A 19758-nucleotide genomic window follows, 5' to 3' on the forward strand; every position below is an offset into this window, starting at 1 on the left:
CATGCTTATAATCCTAGCTGAGGAGATTTAGCTCAAAGCCAGCTCTGGCAGGAGTCTCTCTTTTGCTGTTGTTGGTAGTGGTGGTGGTGGTGGTTGTGGGGCTTGAACTCTAGGCCTGGATGCTGTCCCTCAGCTCTTCAGCTGAAGGCTAGTGCTCTACCATTTGAGACTCAGCCCCACTTCCAGCTTTTTCTGCTTATGTGATGCTGAAGAATTGAACTCCGAGGCCTCATGCATGCAATGCAAGCACTCTACCACTAAGCCACCTTCCCAGCCCCAGTCTCTCCTTTTTGTATGACACCTTGAAATTCTTTGCACGGGTGAACCTCTAGTACCTGTGATTTTTTTTTCCCAGAAACTCATAAGCTGAAGGGACGCCCACATTCTGGATCCAGTGACATTCCTGGACAACCCTCTCTTTTAGTACTCAACAACAGAAAGGAACAAGAGCAACCCCGTGGCATTACTCTTTTATATCATAATCTGTAACTACTTTAGTTACTCACTTATATTTTGCTACTCCCTCTGGAAACAAGTTACAAGTTGTATATTGTTAAATTGACAGCATCTAACACCATGATTGGTATATGCTAGATAGTCAATAAATATTTTAGTAAACTAAGCTTCCAAGGAAACTTTAAAGAAAAGTAGGAGCAGGGTGCTGGTGGCTAATGCCTATAACCCCAACTACTCAGGAGGCTGAGATTTGAGGATCCTGGCTCAAAGCCAGCCTAGGCAGGAAAGTCCATGAGACTCTTATCCCCAATAAACCACTCAGAAAACCAGAAGTGGTGCTCTGGCTCAAGAGGTAGAGCGCTAGCCCTGAGCTAAAGAGCTGAGGGGGACAGCACCCAGGCCCAGAGTTCACGACTAACAAAAAACAAAACAAAACAAAACAAAAAACTCCTACAAGCTTTTCATAAAACAAAAAACTCCTACAAGCTTTTCATAAAACAAAAGCTCATTTGATTAAATAGTACTTGGTCTTGCAGACATTCAGTAGATATTCTAATGTGGGGGGGGGAGTGTCCTCCAAGATGAAAACTATACTAATCATTATATAATGGGACCTGGGGATTAGGATTCACTTTCTTTTCTTTTTTTCTTTCTTTTTTTTTTCTTTTTTGCCAATCCTGGGGACTAAACTCAGGGCCTGGGCACTGTCCCTGAGCCTCTGTACCCAAGGCTAGCACTCTACCACTTGAGCCACAGCACCACTTCTGGCTTTTACTGAGGAATCAAACCAAGGCCTTCATTCATGTTAGGCAAGCACTCTACCACCAAGCCACATCCCCAGTCCTAGGATTTACTTTCCAAAAACTGTCCTTTGGCAGGGTGCTGGTGGCTCAGGCCTATAATCCTAGCTACTCAGAAGGCTGAGATCTGAGGATCATAATTCAAAGCCAGCCCAGGCAGGAAAAGTCCACCAGAATCTTTGTGTGTGTGTGTGTGTGTCGGTCGTGGGGCTTGAACTCTGGGCCTGGGCTCTGTCCCTCAGCTCTTCAGCTCAAGACCAGCGCTCTACCACTTGAGCTACAGTCTCACGGTCTCTCCTGCCCGGGCTGGCTTTGAACCGCAATCCTCAGATCTCAGCCTCCTGAGTAGCTAGGATTACAGGCGTGAGCCACCAGCGCCCGGCTCCCACCAGAATCTTATTTCTCATAAATCGCTCAGAAAGCCGGAAGTGGCACTGTGTCTCAAGTGTTAGAGCACTAACCTTGAGCTGAAGAGCTGAGGGACAGTACTCAGGCCCAGAGTTCAAGCCCCATGACCAACAACAACAACAAAAAATGTCCTTTGCACTTTAGCTCCCTATCTAAAATACCATAGTGAGAGTGAAAATGTTAACCCCAAAGTCCTGACACCTGGCTCTGTGATGCTGTTTGGCTAATTGGAGCCCCTAGCTAAATCTACTGCAGGTATTCCCTTCATCTCTTCTGCAAGTTCTAGCACTGCTGTGTACAAGGTAGACAAGCATCTCTCTCTCTCTCTCCCTCCAGTTTTGACCAAAACAATAACTACATTCAGCATTTCCTTTTTCTTAATATGGCTGAGCATTCAGGATTTACCGACAGGAATCTCAGTGGAAACGTTTTCCCTCCAATGCTCATCCTGGGTGTCCAGATGCTGAATGATAGGGCATTTGATGAAAAGTAGTGGAATGTGTGCTTGTGTATTACTGTGTTTCAATTTTCTCCACTGTAAGTCCTAATGCAGTAAATACGAATACATAAATCACATTTTAAAAGGATGTGGTACAGCCTTTGCTTAGCATGCCCAAGGCCCTGGGTTCCAGCACCACCTGTAACAAAAACAAACAAAAAAATCCACCCTCTTTGGAGTCTTTCAGAATTTATTAATCGTAAAGGCGTCTGCAAACAATAAATCTGAGAGTCTCTAAATATCCATTACGTCATTAGCAACAAATACATAATACAGACACTAAAATGTGGTGTTGGGTCGTAGCCTTTGATCTGGAGGCTACCTGAGCGGACGGACAGGTGGAGAGGTCGAAGGATGCGGGCGACAGGCCATGGGACAAAGCCCCAGGGAATGAGCCTTCCCTCACCCCACGGCCCGTCCACAGCCAAGGCTAAACGTGTTGGAGAGCCAGGCCCAGCTTCCTGCACTCCTTCCATGTTGCTCTCAGCACAAACCATGCATTCTTCTCTCGCTGGTCGGGCACAGCAGAAACCTCGGCATCCTTGTCCACACAGGGAACTTTAGGGCCGGTGGTCCACTCCGTGGGCCGGGCCACTACGTAATAACTGCCAAGCTCAGCACAGGGGTAAAACATCCGCTCCTGGATTTGGGGAGGGGGGCGTGTGCCAGGCAGAAAAGGGCGGGAAAATGAAGCGCTAAAGAAAGAAAGAACGAAGGTTGGGGGCGGGGAAGCAGGCCGTGCGGGAAGCCAATGAATGGGATCCGGGCAGCCGCGCGCGCTCCAGTCTTCGATGTGCGCAGGCGCGCGACTGGCGCTCTCGCGGGAAAGAGCCGTTGCCGGCGGTGTACAGACATATAAGGGGCGGGGAGGAGGCTGGGGGGGGTGGGAGAGAGTGGAGGCGGGAGTGAGGTCTCGCGAGAAGAGGCGGTTGCCTTAGAGGAGCCCTCTGGCTGTGTGCGTCCTAGGAGCCGCCGCCGCCGAAGCTGCGGACGGTTTCTCTCAGCCCGTTAGTGCGCCCGGCCGAGACTTCACGCCGCCGGCATGTCGCGCTACTTGCGCCCCCCGAACACGTCTCTGTTCGTCAGGAATGTGGCGGACGACACCAGGTAGGCACCGGGCTGGTCCTCCGGGCCTGCGCGGGGAGACCGTGGGTGCACGGTGCGGAGCGGCGGCGGCCGCGGGCCGGGCAGGGGCGGGGCGAAGATGGCGGGGCCCGCGCCCGACTAGGCCGCGCTGCTCGTCAGGCCCGCCGCGCGGGAGCGAGGGCACGCCCGGGACGGCTTTTCGGGGGTGGGCCGGGTCCTCGTGGCGCAGCCGGCCCTGCAGGCCCGACTTCCGCTCCCCATTCAACTCCGGTCCACGTTCCGGAGCGTGCACGCCCCCTCGCCCGGAAAGGATTTGGTGGCTTGTTTCTTTTCTTTTATGCCGATTAAACGTTTCCGTTAAAACACCGTAGCGAAATAACGGATTGAGGAAGGAAGATGTGATACCACCCCCACCCCCCCGACCAGCATTTGGTACCCATTCGTCCCCTCCCTTGGCCGTTATTTTGATGTTTCATCTTCTGCAAGAAAAGGACTGGTGAAGTGTGAGAAATTAGAGGTTGTTGGGGTCCCCCCCCCTCCGCCCCGGGCTAAATGGACTAGTGTTTCCCGGAAATTCTGGTTACCTTTGAGACAGGGGCTTATAGAGGAAGTCCCTCCCCTTTGAACGCTAGCAGCTAAATTAGATCAGTGGAGATAACGTCTCTCCTGGCTTTGTTTTTGGTTAATTCCCTTAATTACTCCGGCTTACCCTCACAGTTTCCTGGTGGACACCTTGTTACACCGCGTTTTGAGTTTCCCTAATCTGCCAAGTTTTTGTTTTTTCAATGGGGTGTTTTTTTGTTGTTGTTTTTTGTAGTGGGGGAGGGTTAGGCAGCAGTAGTAATGGTTACAGCGTCTTCCCATTTGTTACTTTGAAATTTAAGGGCGGAGGTGCAGCTAGGATTCTGATTTTTTTTTAGATATTCTTTTCCTGCTATTGGTATTATTAAAGTAGTGTCTGATCCTGTCGACACAGTTTTGGGTTAAAAAATAAAACATAGAATCTAATTCTGTGGTAATGTCTGTGAAAAGTAAAAGAAGATTTTTTTAAAAGTAATCCCTTTGTAGGGCTGGGATGTAGCTCAGTGGCAAAGCGCTTGCCTAGCAAGTGCAACGTCCTGGGTTCGATCCCCAGTACCAAAAAAGAAAAGACAAAAATACAGTTAAAAAAAAAAACCCAAACAAAAAAAAAGTAATCCCTTTGTAATGTAAAATAGCATTAGATGTAGAAGCTGCATGTGTGTGTGCGTGCATGCATGTGTGTGTGTGTGTGTGTGTCCTTGGCCGTGTTGTGTGTGTGCGTGTATATGTGTGTATGTGTCCGTGTCAATACGTGTCCCATGTTCTTGGCCGTCTGGGGATTTGAACTCAGCCTGGTCCCTATCTCTGAACTTTTTTGCTCCAGTTAGTTCTTTTAACATTTGAGTCACAGCTGTGCTTTTTGGGTGGTTAATTGGAGACAAGCATCTCATGGACTTTCCTGCTCAGCTGTCTTTGGATCTTGATCCTCAAATCTCAGCCTCCTGAGTAGCCGGGATTACATGTTTAGGCTGTGTCATTCCAGGATGAGCTCAATCAAGTTTAGTAACCCTCCTGTGTCAACATCCCAAACAGATTTACAGACAGTACCTCTGTGCTTAGCTCTACAAACTGCATTTAATCTTAACACATTCTTGAATTTTGCCTTTCCTTGATTAAGAAAATTGTACAGGGCTGGGAAGGTGGCTCAGTAGAGCGCTTGCCTTGCATGCATGAAGCCCTGGGTTCAGTTCCTCATCACCACATAAGCAAAAAGAAAAAAGCCAAAAGTGGTGCTGTGACTCAAGTGGTAGAGAGCTAGCCTTGAGCTGGAGAGCTGAGGGACAGTGCCCAGGCCCAGAGTTCAGGCCCCACAAGCGGACCAAAAGAAAAAGAAAAAGAAAAAATGTACATATGCATCTCTCTCTATACATATGCTTCTTCTGTGGTTATTCTCCCCTGGGATTTGAATTGGGGTGGGGTCTTAGCATGAGCCATTTCTTAAGCGGTTTTAGCTTTAAATTATGCTTATGTTTTTCTGTGGCTGTTCTCTCTCCTCTCCCTCCCTTCCTCCCTATTTCCCGCCTTCCTCTTCTCCCTTCTTCCCTTCCCTGGAGATTGAACTCTGGGCCTTGACTTGAGCATGTCTCCAACTCTCTTTGTTTAACAGTCTTTTTTTTCATTGGGCCTGGGCACTGCCCCTCAGCTCTTCAGCTCAAAGCTAGCCTTCTACCACTTGAGCCACAGTGCCACTTCTGGCTTTTTCTGCTTATGTGGTGCTGAGGAATCAAACCCAGGGCCTCATGCATGCAAGGCAAGCACTCTACCACTGAGCCACCTTCCCAGCCCTTTGTTTTGTTTTGCCAGTCCTGGGGCTTGTTTTGCTCAAGGCTAGCACTGTACCACTTGAGCCACAGCACCACTTGAGGCTTTTTCTGTGTGATACGTGGTACTGAGGAATCAAACCCAGGGCTTCATGTATGCTAGGCGAGCCCTCTACCACATTCCCAGCCCTAACAATCTTTTCAATAGGGTCTCTGTTTATGCCTGGGTTGGTCAAAACCACAAGTCTCCTGTTAGCACTAATTAAGGCATTGGAATGAAAGACATGTACCAACACACTCAGCTTTTATTGGATAGGTGGGGGTCTCATAAGCTTGTGCTTGGGCTGTCCTCAAACCTACTCCTTTTGATCTCAGCCTCCTGAGCAGCTAGGATTACAGACATAAGCCACCATGCCCTGCTTTAAAGTTGGTTCTTAATGTTAGGTTTTTAGAAAGTCTGTCCATGTCAGGTCCTCCAGGGCAAGGATATAGCTAGGACCCTTGGGGCCCTTTCATTGAATTGATTAAGGTATTTCTGAAAAGTTAACTATTGCTCATAAATTGCTTATAAACTAAGAGTAAGAACCTAAAAATTTGAGTTCTCTTTATGGTGTTCTAGGTCTGAAGATTTGCGGCGTGAATTTGGTCGTTATGGTCCTATAGTTGATGTGTATGTTCCACTTGATTTCTACACTCGACGTCCAAGAGGATTTGCTTATGTTCAATATCCTTTCTTCAGATGGCTGATTAGTGAGGGGTGTTGAAGTTTCAAATTCAAGTTTATGTAAGTGGTAACATCTAAGAAGTAGTTTATTTTTGTCCTCTAATAAATGTCATATGGCTTCAAATTTTTGAAAATTAATTCTGACTCACATTGCTCTTACTATTTCTTAAAGTTAATCCAAAAATGGTTAATTATTAAAATTCCCATCCATGCTGCTGAAACTCAAATCAATGAATATAATATGTGATTTAAATTTGCTACCATCTTAATATAAGTCAATTAAAAGTTAATATGTTCTTGTGCTTAGCAATAAAAGTTTAGTATTGTTTGTTAATTTGAATCACTTGATCAAAAACGAATTGTATAACAATGAGGTAAACTTCTTTAATATTGTCCCCTAATTTGCTGTCCTCTTGTTACCTCAGAATGTAAAGCTGTACAGTTATGGCGACCCCAAAGAGAAAGCATGAAAGAACCTTTAGAGTAGAGTTCAACACTTAAGGCAAGTAGACAAGCCAAAGACCTCTTAAGGATCAGGCTTGAAGAGAAGGGAGAGTTTGGGAAAAGAAAAATAAAGAAAAGCTGGAAGAAGGACAAGCCTAATGGGAGACAAAGCCTCGCTTTATCTACAGAGGGGGAAATGGTTGTTTTTCAAAGTTAAAGATAAAGCCATCTGTCATATTTGGCCAAGCATCTCATGACAAGTCCTTCTGACAAGCACTAAAAGAGTTAAAGGTCAAGATGAAGTTGAATGATGGCCAAGATTAAAGGAGTCATACCTGATGTATCCTACAGAATTAACTTTTTTTCTTTTTTCTTTTCCTTTTCTTTTTCTTTTTTTTTTGTTAATGTTTTATAAGCAGTTACTTTTCAGAATTATTCTGGTTTGGTGTAGTGACAAAACATGTAACCTGTAACTCTTTGTGTGGGCCTATGATGTGATTGTGGTCTTGTGTAAATGCACTTTCTCTTAGGTTTTCAAGTTAAAGTATAACAGGGTCTAACATGTTAAGCTTCAGTTTGGCATGATTGGGTTAGCTCAAGTGATCAGAGGCTCTTTGGAATAGCATAAGAACTCTACCTAAGGAGAGATAGGTGCATGTACCAGATGCTACTTAGAAAGAGCTCTGGTGGTCTTGCAGGGTCAGCTATGCTAGCATTAAAAAGAGATGGATTCTTAACTGGCTGCCAGGAACACAAACTCCTATTAATTTCTGGAGTCTTAACTCTGAAGCCTGCTGGCCCTGCAAAGTGATCATTTGGCCCTGAGTGGGTTGCAGAAGGCCTTCTCTGTAGGTACCTAATCCAGATCTATGGGAAATTGATCCTTGACCCAGAGTTTCAAATGACTTTGCTTCCCTTCAGTGAGATCATCTCCTTACAAAACAAAGATTTGGGCTGTGAACTACACAGGAGGAATTCTTACCACTTAAAAGTCAGTGAGTCTCTTGCCACTTTCAGGTTGTCATGTCCTAGTAAGACTTGGAAGGGAAGGCCAAAGGCTGCTTGTACAGAGTCAGTGATCACAGACAGCTTTGGGAATCATTTGCATAAGTCTGTTACAGAGAGGATATTAGCTTTTTCTAGCTTGGAAAATAAAGCTAGTGATCTATCGTGGTTTACAAAGTTCATCTGATTTTACCTGGTGGCCTTGAATCAAGAGTTTGCAGTAGTTTAGCCCAGGAGTATGTGATACATGAGAACAAGGGATGGTAAATGAAGAATCCAATAGAGTGATAGTGCTTTATACATATGCTTTAGGTCTTCCTGTAGTTGTAAAATAGCTCGAAAGAAGTAAGTAACAGGCTATAAGTTTATTTTAGATGACTGAAGTACAAATTTGTCCATAACTAGTATCAGTTACAACTTACCTACTCTTTCCTACCTGATTCTATTCCTAATTAGCCTTCTCTTCCTTTCCCTGGCTTAACAAAAAATGTATACCCTTACTATCTAGCCTAGAATCCTGTTTTTGGAGGACAGCATCAGAGGGTACTTGGTTCTTGTTAATTATCTTTCTAGCTTTTGATATAAATTCTCAAGTTATTTTGTCTCTCTGGGTAACAAAGAGAGTGTACCCATAAGTAAACTATTCCTTTTCATTAGTTAGGAGCCTGAGTACAATTAACGTTGAAGGAATTAGGTTACAGTATTTCTGGCCCTAAATGTTCCATTGGCCTTTTCATGTTAAATACCTGGTTACTTAAGACTTGAGGAACCCTCTTCTTCCATGATAAAACACAGGAAGTCTAGTAAGGCTGAAGTGTAGACCATTTTGTCTCTGAAATAAAAGAACACTAATATTAGTCCTGAATGAAATGTCATTTCAGGAATTTTTTCTAAATTATATATAAGTTATATAATTATATTATTATATATGTCATATATAGTATATATTATATAAATGTATATTATATATTTATGTATTATATAATTATATAAGTTATATTATTATAAATTTATGCTCTTATTTATTCTCAGGTTTACATTTGAAATAGAAATGGACAGGCCAGTATAGGATTTTTAGTATAGAATAAAAATTCACCCCAAAACGAAGCTAGCTTCCTTTCCAAGTCTTTTTTAATCAAACACTGCCTTAAGTGTATACATGGGTTCTGTTAGAAATTCTGAAGTTGGAAACCAGTCTAAGACCCACATCTGTATGTTTAGTGTTACACTTCAGGCTCTCCAGTGTGGGAATCCTTAAAATGATCTGTTGTTTCTTGATAGGATTTACAGTCTGCATGGATGTAATGTGCATTTGGTATCATGGTTGTTTGACTATTGACTTAATACCAAGGAGAAGCTAGCATGCTTGTTCTTCCTGAGTCATGCAAAGTACTCAACTACATGAATAAATAGTATCAGCTATATCTGACAAAAATAAATTCAAAATTAATGCTTTAATCTTTTCTAAGTTAAGGTGTATTTTTGCTTGCTTACACAAGAACTATTGGTGTTTTCATTTGAAATGAATACAAATATTTTGGATTTAAGAAATTCTACTTTAGTGCCCAACATAGAATTGACCAATTTTGGTTTTCTTTCCTGTTGAGAGAAAAGTTTTAGTAGCATATTTTGGTAGTTGAGTTACAACAGGTCTTATTGCAATGTGTTTCCAAAATGTCGTAGGAAAACACAGGTGCTTTTATTGCTCTGGTGTTAATGGCTGGATCAACCAAGTAGTAAGTAGGATGTGGTTGGCTTTCTAGAGATTATGAACTATCCCAGACTTATCAACTCAGCTTTCATTAAAGTTTACAAAACTTCCCAAGCCCCTTAACATTTAGTACATTTGAGGATGTTCGTGATGCTGAAGATGCTTTACATAATTTGGACAGAAAGTGGATTTGTGGACGTCAAATTGAAATACAATTTGCACAGGGAGATCGGAAGAGTAAGTACCCTTATACCTAACATACGTATAATACATTGCTTTTAAATAAATATCATAAGGTTTCTTGGAAGTATTTGGGCAGTTTAGGCAACTCTTGAAAACCGTAATGGATCCTATTTAATACTGGGCAAGATACTGAAAGATACAAATTAAAATAGTTGCTGAGAGAGCATTTAGGTAGTTATAAATTAATGGTAATTTCTCCAGTTGTTGAATCTGGACAGTGTCTGTCTTACAAATTTGAACCAGAATGATGACTAAATGTGTAAGTTTGTATGAGAAATTTGTTAGCTGTCCATTGCTTTTCTGTGTCATTGTCTTTCAAAACTGCATATTTATATATTATTATGTTTTGGTGCTACACAGTTCATAGGCCAGGTTTAGAATTTGAAGTAGTTCTATGGTATAAATTCCTATAGTCAAAGCTATGGTATAAATTCCTATAGTCAAAGGTAGATATCCTATATTGGACAGCCTTGTGAGGAGACTTGGAAAAATAAAATAGAAGAATGTTAGGGTTATTTTTAACCGAAAGCAATTCTGATACACATCCTGAAAATAAATGCCTGAAATTAATATTCCATAACCTTGACCCAACCCAAGGAAGGAAAGCTAATTCAGGTCTGCATCTCACCAAAACTAGAAACATTTCTAAAACAGATTCCAAAATATATTACTCACTTTCCTTGGTATAAAGGGATGCAAGAAAGAGGAATGTATAACTCATTTTGTGGGTTTAAATACTGTTTTTAATGTTGCTAAATATTTCTGTTCTCTGTGTTCCTAGCACCAAATCAAATGAAAGCCAAGGAAGGGAGGAATGTGTACAGCTCTTCACGTTATGATGACTATGACAGATACAGACGTTCTAGAAGCCGAAGTTATGAGCGGAGGAGATCAAGAAGTCGGTCTTTTGATTACAACTATAGAAGATCTTACAGTCCTAGAAAGTAAGTGATGTACAGTGATCTGTCTTTTTAAAGTGGCTGTGTGGCCAAGTATGACATGTGCCTCTAGTCCTAGCTACTCAGAAGGTAGAGGTGGGAGGAATTGGAATTTGAGCTTAGCCTATGCAATAGGCACAATCTCAAGATGTATTTGTTTACAATATTTTACCTGTTTAGTTGGAATTGTATGTATCAAGTACTTCATTGAAAAAATATTTTAGTGTTCCATTTTAAATGAATTAAGACTCTGTAAATAGACATTTGTCACTGTTTGCTTTTTTTGATATGCTTTTCAGCAGTAGACCGACTGGAAGACCACGGCGTAGCAGAAGCCATTCCGACAATGATAGGTAAATAACTTTGTTTTGAAAAAGACTTGTGTATTTTTCAATTTCACAGTGAACTTTTTCTCTAAAAATAAGTAATTTGATTAATATAGAATCTAATTTTTACTCTAATTGTATCTCTCCTCTGTTTTGAAAGATTCAAACACCGAAATCGATCTTTTTCAAGATCTAAATCCAATTCAAGATCACGGTCCAAGTCCCAGCCCAAGAAAGAAATGAAGGCTAAATCTCGTTCTAGGTCTGCATCTCACACCAAAACTAGAAGCACCTCTAAAACAGATTCCAAAACACATTATAAGTCTGGCTCAAGATATGAAAAGGAATCAAGGAAAAAAGAACCACCTAGATCCAAATCTCAGTCAAGATCACAGTCTAGGTCTAGGTCAAAATCTAGATCAAGGTCGTGGACTAGTCCTAAGTCCAGTGGCCACTGATAGTATAAACCATGATACTTTCTAGGCATGTATCACTCATTTATTCATAGTTTGGTATACTTAAATTATCAGGAATACAATGTTGCAATGATGCATAAAAACACTTGTTAGTTTTCCCTGTACCAGGCAATGGTTATAATTAAAATGATATGGTGTTGAGAAGCCACTCTTAAGAGTCTGGTTTGTTTAATGTTATGGGCAGCTACCAATTTGTGGTGTCTCTGTATATTTTTGTAAAGATTCTCATTTTTTATGCTTGAAGTCTTGGTGAAAAGATGTTGGTTGACCATAATTTGCAACATTGTCTTATTAAAATAAATTTTCATAGTAATATTTGGTAGAACTGTTAACCTAGAAATGTAGCTTGCTAATAAGATAGAATGATACAAAAGTGAGGTTGTAGCCACATTACAACACTTACTGCTCAGACACATTTAGGTTCAGGGTGGACCTTTATGTCTTGTCAAAATGTCTAGGCCTGTGATAATAGTTTATTTATGATGCAGTGTGGAATAGTTCTTTTGTTAATCCCACTGTTGTGGGGAATGATGCCAACTGGGTCAAATAGCATTTTCAGGAAAATTTGAGTTTTTTGCTGAAACATGGAGCCTTCACTGTTTTGTTTGTTTTTTGTTGTTGTTTTTTTCTGGTTTCTAAGATTTGGAACAGAAGAATTCCCCTTAAAATTTGAATTTGTCAGCAGCAGAAATAATTTTAAGGGGAAAGAGTTGTTTTATGTAGTCTCCAATTTAAGGAATATTGTTACTTAGTTTCTTACTGCTATTAGAAGCATTAGATAGTTTCAAAGTAGGTTTCTGTGTGTGTGAGTGTGTGTGTGTGTGTGTGTGTAGTGTGTAAAAATAACTGAATTTTGATGCTTAGAGCACTTGGCACATGCATTTGTATCAAAGTCCGCCTGCCTCTTTAAGGGAGGCCTGCTCTTCACACCTCAGTTTATTTAATGTGAGGCAAGTTGAAAGACACTCACATCCTAGCTGATTCTGTGGTGCCATGAAACAAAATAATTTTGAAAAAAGGATTAGTTTTAAGCAAGAGCTTCATCTCTTAGTTTTTGATGATCAATATAGGACTCAAATGAGGAAATAATTCCCTTAACTATAATTTCTAGTCTTTCTCTGAAACATTTGAGAAGTAATAAGACTGACTTGAAATGTCCAGGATCATTTCAGAATAAAAGTTAGCATCTTTGAAAATCTCACACTGCTTGTTTGCAGATATGAGTAAGAAATGCCGTGGGGAAATGATTTCTTTTGGAAAGTTACTTTTTTAAATTTTTGGTTTTAGAAGTCTAGGCCCTGCCTGTATAAGAACAAAGATGGTTTTTTAAAACTGTTTGTGGAATGTGTTTAAAGGATTGATTCTAGAACCTTTGTATATTTGGTAGTGTATCTAACTTTGATTTCTTTACTGTTTGCAGTTAATGTTCATGTTCTGCTATGCAATCATTTATATGCACGTTTCTTTAATTTTTTTTTTTAGATTTTCCTGGATGTATAGTTTAAACAACAAAAAAGTCTATTTAAAACTGTAGCAGTAGTTTGCAGTTCTAGCAAAGAGGAAAGTTGTGGGGTTAAACTTTGTATTTTCTTTCTTATAGAAGCTTCTAAAAAGGTATTTTTATATGTTCTTTTTAACAAATATTGTGTACAACCTTTAAGACATCAATGTTTGGATCAAAAACAAGACCCAGCTTATTTTCTGCTTGCTGTAAATTAAGCAAACATGCTATAATAAAAACAAAATGAAGGAAATAATGATTAACTGGAATTATTATAGTATTGGATCTGATTTTAAATAACAATGGAAATAATCCTTTATAGAGTTAGAAATATCAGTGTTGCATTAGGCACAACTAACTTTGGAAATGACAACCTCACAGAAAGTTACATCTTTTCCAGAGTACTTAAAAATTCCTATCTCAAAGTTGTTTTATGATTGTTCTTAGGGTAAGCAACTTAGGAGGTTATTCAAAAGTATTAAGATACATCCAAGTGAAATTTGGACCAGTTGGTTATAAATTTATCCTTTCCTTATGGCTCTCTTTGTAAAACAAGATACATTTAAAATTCTTCTACTGAATGTTGGTGAGCATTTATTATGTGATGATAATCACTTTGAGGAAGTTGTTTAGGTATTTTGTGGATTGAATTCTAGATATTTTAATAGTAGAGCTGATAGTTTGTTATTGGAGATGTGCCAGACACTGCTTAACAGGCTGTGTTGACTTGTTCACTCTTCACAAAACCCTAGGAAGATGCTTTTCTTTTTTCCAAATACTGTTTCTAAAATTTCACTTCACACAGACTAATAGTTGAAGTCATAAAGGACCTGGATCCTATCGGTGGTTGGTGAGGATTGGTGTGCAGTATTCTAAGTTAATTTTAGATTATTTTTGAGTACCTGATATGTGTCTGTCACTGGGCTGTATTTATTATCAACACAAAAGTTAAAGGCTGAAACTTTGCCTCTTAAGCCAAGTAAGCGGGACAAAAAGTGCTTGTGTGAGAAAGGACAGGTGCTACATAGAGTTGGGCTGTTAAATTACAACCCAGGGAAAAGACCTGGGAACTACTGTACTATCTCATGAGAATTTGGCCCAGTAAGCTGCTACATCCAGTCAACTAACAAATTCCTGTATACCACAGAGAAGAATAAAGAAAACCAAACTGACAAACATCCTTCTTTTATTTAAGACCAAACTGCAGCTGGAATACCCAGTACAGTTCTGCTTACTACACTTCAAGAAAGATCTGAAAGCGGAAAAAGAACCAAAGAAGGGCAGTTCAAGCGACCAAAGGGTGGGTGGAAGGTGCTGCAGTATGAATACTGTACGAATATTTTGACTCTGGTCTGAAAAGATAAAAGAATTATCGAAACTACATGGAATAATTGAAGTCCCTTCAAGTTTGAAAGTAAGCATTTTAGGACAAATAAAAGGCAATTCGATTTTGTACTTATGGAAATCAGTCCCTAAATATGAACAGGTTTATATTGATTCATAAGTTATTGGACTCTAGGATGTCTGAACATGGAGGAAGACAGCCGCAGTCTCCTATGGTGCCTCTATTGGTCTGTCTTAACCTGAATTGAGGGGGGGATAGTATGGTCCAATATAAACTTTTCTTGGTTGTCTCTTAAAACTCAGTTCCATTTATGGCAAGTCTTGCCTTGTTTATTCTGATGCCAGTATTTTCTGCTAAAAAATGCTTTGTGTTGGCATCTGAGTTTATTTACTTGTATATCACATGCAGTTTACATCTTTAACCACTGTTTCCCAGGTAAATCCCAATTATACTTGACATCTGGCTGAAAGGGCCTGTATCTAAGCACCTCTTCCTAGTCAGTGTGTTCAGTGAATATTTAATGTGCCCTTAGTGTGGACAAAACATTTTACTGGATAATTAAGGAGAATGGATAATAAAGGTCTACTGAGCACAAAAAATCTAGTGAATCATTACCATGTGCCTCAGGGTTCTGGGGTGTCATTTTACACCATACCCTCATGTAATTGTACAACCCAATATATCAAAGATAAGTAATTTTATGGTTATCTGCCATCTAAAAATATCCAGTATTCCTCTTGTTTGCATCCCATTAATAATGAAAAAGATTAAATCTGTAATTCATTTACTGTGCAGTGGCTGTATATATTATATTGTTAAACTCTGTCTCAAACATACAAGAAAATAATTCTCAAAATGAGTAACTGCATTAGACATAAAGGAGACCCTGGGTGCTATATTTAAATTATTTGGGGGCAGACAGCTATTACTCCAACTGATTTAGTATATTCTGTAACAGAGAAATTGTTCACAAAATTATACTTTCTAGTGATTCACATGTACATTTTATAGGGGACACAACTGTATAGTGAATAAATAACTTTTATAGTGTCACAAAACTTTGGATTCCTTAGTTTCTTATTAGGCTATAAAGTTTTGTCATACATTGATCCCATCACATTTGATTTTTGTTGTATTTTACCACGTATTTAAAACTTTGTGAGTTCATTTAAAATCTGGAAATGGAGTGTAAACCTCTACAACAGTTTTGAAAAATATGCACATCACTGAAGATACAACATGGAGATCCATTTTTAAAAATTTAGTCCGTCAAATAAGAGTCCACAAATTTTAACTTGGTTCAATCAGGTTGGGAAATGGCTATACCTTTATTTTCAAGGAGGTACTACAAATTGGTATTTAGAGTTTAGTAAAGCAGAATTATAGAATTACAAGATGTATTTTATACGTTTACATTGAATTTGTGGTTCTTAAAGGTAGAGGGGGTTTTATTTTTTAAAATGTGTGTTTATATTTTGTCCTCTATCCCTTACTTTTGAAGTTAAAATATTCCAGAGTGGGGGGGGGGGTTAAAGTTACATATTTGGTTGGTTGAGATTTTCTTTAAAAGACGGTGAACATAGTTTTTCCGTTTTAGTATTGGGGGGCTGTTTTGGGGTTTTTTGTTTTTGTTTTTTGGCTAAAAATTATTATTCCTAACAGTAATACTTGACAATTCTCTGCAACTATTAAATATGGTAAATCAGACAGGACCTATGTTTTTGGCAGCTGTTAAGTTACAATGAATTGTCTACCTTTTGTGGTTTCCATGTACGTTAAAAGCTGTTGTTACTAAGCACCTGCCAAGCACATGCCACACCTAAAGCTGCTCACATATTCTACTTAACACTCCTGAGCAATGGGTGCTATTTCCATGTATAAGAAAGTCCTTCATGGAATACCTACCATGTGACAGGCTTTTTGAATATACTGTTCCATTCCTCAGTACTTGTTAAACAACAGGTTGCTTTTAGGATGAGAAAAATTAGGTGGAATCCAAGATCTCCCAGGTTGTTGGGACTCAGTATTAACCATCTTTCCAAATTTAAATTTCTATAATTTTCATGGTAATATTTGACCATGTTCCTGTTAGTCCCAAAATTATATCTTGGCATGGGAAGGCTGAGATTGAGTAATAGTTGGGACTCTTTAAGAGGATCATGAAGATTTAGGAGCCACAGGAGTGAAATGTTCTTTATTTTTACAGTGATAACTGGATAAATAGGTGATGTAAGCAACCTGTTTACTTCAGCTGTTAACATCTATAAGCTATCCTAGTAGTCATGGAAAACGACTCCTTGGGTCTTTTCCTCTGCCTTCTCTAAGTGTTGGTTATTATGACGTGTGTATGTGTAAAGCTGTTTCATTCCCTTTTTAGAAAAAAAGGGATGCATGTAAATTAATTTGACAGTAGTTTGTAAAGTAAAAGGCCTTTGTAATTTAGTTTTCTGCAGATCAATTTTTTTTGAATGCTGGAGAAATAATAAACTGGTCTAGGAGCAAAACAAAAATCTTGGTTTTCTTTAGATTTTGCTCTATCTCAAAGATGTGTCTACCCTGGTAGACTTTCTCCTTATTTGTATAAGAGGCTTTAGATATGGATTTGTTATTCAAAGTTGCCTAGAAGAGCCAGGTGCTGATGGCTCAGGCCTGTAATACTACCTACTCAGGAGGCTGAGATCTGAAGATCACAGTTCAAAGCTAGTATAGGCAATAAAGTCCATGAGACTTTAGTTGCAAATTAATCACCAGAAAACTGGAAGTGGTGCTGTGGCTCAGAGTGGTAGTGTGCTAGTGGTAGTCTTGAACAAAAGAGCTCAGGGACAGCGCCCAGGCTCAGAGTTCAAGTCCCACGACTGATGTAAGTAAATGGCCTAGAATGCAATTTAAACTGGGAAGTTTGCAAGTGCAGCTAAAACCCTTTGCCCTCCTCACGCCGTTTGGGAGAATATAATTTGCTGAGCTCTTAATAGGTTATGGACCTGGATTTCCTCATATATGATATGGCCACCAAAATTATAGTAAAAAGTGATATTTACCTATTACTCAAACAGTCTGGCCAGCAGCAGCCCTGCATAGTACGTTCCATCACTACTAAGTTCATTAGTTTGGGGAAATCTTGTCACTACTTTCTGAAAGCTAACCAGAACCTTTATTTCTGTGTATCTCTTAAGGTATGAGGTATTCATATGACCAAAAATTCAGGTTACCCTTACTCAGTAACTCTTGTCTACTCCTGCCCTACATTTTAGAACTTTCACCACTTCCTGTCAGTCTCAGACTGAAAATACATTAAAAAAAAAAAAAAAAAACTTGGTATGTGTGGCTAATTGTTCAATGTAAAGAAACTGCAGCACAGTACAGAAAATATAGCCTTGCTCAGAGCTGCTAAAATTCTTCCAGCTACCTCTCCACTGTGAGTGATCTCTCCTTCCAGGGGTGTTAACTAAACCAAAGGGTTCTTGGCAATTTGAGTTCTTTTGTGCTAATTAAACCTGTTTTACTTAACTTTGAAAACCTTGGAAATTTTACAAGTGTTTTTATTAACAGTGGTAGGAAAGTGAAGTCCCAAGTAATGTTAAGGTTAGTAGCAAGTGAGTAGCCTTAGTAGCCTTTATCCAGCCAAACATTCTCATCATTCCAGTTTAGTTCTGTGCATTCTAAGATTAGGCATGTTATTTAAATAAAACAAGATACTGGGGATAAAAAAACTTTAATTTCATGTTTTGAATTCAGATCATGTACATTAAGTACCATATAAACTTGTTCTTTTAGGGTACTCAGTATTTGGCTTATTCAGATTTGGAGAAATATACAACCTAGCTGTTTGCTTTAACAAAGTATCACATTAGCCAGGCACTAGTGGTTCATACTTGTAGTCCTAATTACTTGGAGGCTGAGATCTGAGATGACAGTTCAAAGCCAGCCTAGGCAAGAAAGTCTGTGACATTCTTATCTCTAATAACCAAATAAAACCAAAAGTAAAGCTGTGGCTCAAGTGGTAGAGTGCTAGGCTTGAGCAAAGCTCAGGGACAACACCCAGACCCTGAATTCAAGCCCCAAGACTGATACCAAAAAAATAAGAAATTAACTTGTAAATCAGCCCACATTTTTTGGACTTGCTTAGGGTTAACTGTAGCATTTACATTTACTCCTAAGATTGGCAAAAACACATTATTGGGATTGAGCAAGATATTTCATCTTTTACGCAAGTAGCCTCTTACACCACCCCCTTGCTAGACCTGACAGAAAAAAATTTAAAATCACTACACCAAACACTGTAACCAGTACAAGAATTGGTGAAAGCCAAAAATCGATCTTTGGGTTTAAAAGTGGGGTGGGGAGGATTCCTATACTTCATTTTACATCTCTCAAAAATAGGATGGGTTTAGCAGCTTAAAAACTCCAGCTATAATATAGAATATTACACTAGGATGTACTTTGAAGTATAGTATACAACCAAATCAATCTTGAATACACTGGCACTTTAGCACAAACTAAAAACACAAGGACCTTTAAAATTAGGCCATAGCATAAAAAACAGTCCATGATCTTACAGTCTATAAATTCATACTAAAAATAGTCTTTTGTAGGATAAAAGCCAAGAAAACTTTACATATGCTACAGGCTTATTACATGTATTTACATGGCTCTTTCTTCCCTCAGTACTTAAAACTTTCACATTATACAACTTCCTATTAAGCTTTGCAGAGATAAACCAGATCACTGTTAGAATAGCTTGTACAGTGCTATAATACAAAAAAATGTTCCTCCAAACAACTAAGTAGCTGGGAACCACTGGCTCATATCCAGGAGGCCTAGGATTTTACAATTTCAGTTAAAAGGCAGCCCAGCAGGAAAACCCTTGACTATCTCCAATTAACCACCAAAAAAAGCCCGAAGTAGAGCTATGGTTCAAGTGGTAGAGCACTATCCTTCAGCAAAAGAGCTCAGGGACAGCATTCAGGCCCCGAGTTCAAGCCCCAGGACTGGCAACAATTATTAAAAAACTAAAAACAGAGATCTCTTAATACTACTGTGAAAAAGTTTTGGTGCATCTTATTGGCAAACACCTATCTACTTACATTTAAGAAACCAGACCACTGGGGTCTACTGTGCCTTGTTCCAATAAGCCACAAACACCAGTTACACATTTGCTACTGTACAGTTCAGTAAAATGGTACTATTAAGGAAAATTCACATTTTCTTCTGGCAGTGCATTGGGCTATTGGCATGTTACTAGTTTGGGTGTTTCTAGGACATTAAACTTTAAAATGTCAGCCTAGTTTTTTTTTTTTGTACATCTTTACAAGTAAACCTGACCTACAAGTATTAAATTGCTCTCTCCCAAAATTAAATTCCTTTAACATTGCTCCCAAATCTAACCTTCAATGGTCTCATTTCAAAGTTACTCATTTATGAACACTAACTCAAGTACAATCACTTAGTTATTTG

The 19758-nt window shown here is 39.4% G+C and overlaps 1 protein-coding gene across 4 annotated transcripts; it reads left to right on the plus strand.

Annotated features, from left to right (window-relative positions):
- The first annotated feature begins 3066 nt into the window (after nt 1-3066).
- On the plus strand, nt 3067-17999 carry Srsf10 (serine and arginine rich splicing factor 10). 4 transcript variants are annotated; one of them, XM_070037637.1, is made up of 6 exons: nt 3067-3270; nt 6211-6315; nt 9609-9712; nt 10500-10662; nt 10959-11009; nt 14155-17999. In XM_070037637.1, exons 1-6 carry the CDS (start codon nt 3206-3208, stop codon nt 14213-14215), a joined length of 549 nt encoding a protein of 182 aa, XP_069893738.1. In that variant the 5' UTR covers nt 3067-3205; the 3' UTR covers nt 14216-17999. The 4 variants fall into 4 exon arrangements, with proteins under 4 accessions (XP_069893738.1, XP_069893735.1, XP_069893736.1 ...); XM_070037634.1 differs by lacking the exon at nt 14155-17999 and adding an exon at nt 11143-14135 and having other exon boundaries at nt 10956-11009; XM_070037635.1 differs by lacking the exon at nt 14155-17999 and adding an exon at nt 11143-14135.
- The last annotated feature ends 1759 nt before the right edge of the window (nt 18000-19758 follow it).

The sequence above is a fragment of the Dipodomys merriami genome, unplaced genomic scaffold (assembly GCF_024711535.1).
Source record: "Dipodomys merriami isolate MVZ:Mamm:240054 unplaced genomic scaffold, mDipMer1.0.p SCAF_28, whole genome shotgun sequence".
Taxonomy (NCBI): domain Eukaryota; kingdom Metazoa; phylum Chordata; class Mammalia; order Rodentia; family Heteromyidae; genus Dipodomys; species Dipodomys merriami.

Bases quoted from the DNA above. Each gene is read 5' to 3' on its own strand.
- Srsf10 (XM_070037634.1), top strand. From the start codon at position 3,206: ATGTCGCGCTACTTGCGCCCCCCGAACACGTCTCTGTTCGTCAGGAAT. The intron at 10,663-10,955 runs GTAAGTGATGTA...TATGCTTTTCAG, and splicing joins AGATCTTACAGTCCTAGAAA to CAGTAGACCGACTGGAAGAC. The intron at 11,010-11,142 runs GTAAATAACTTT...CTGTTTTGAAAG, and splicing joins AGCCATTCCGACAATGATAG to ATTCAAACACCGAAATCGAT.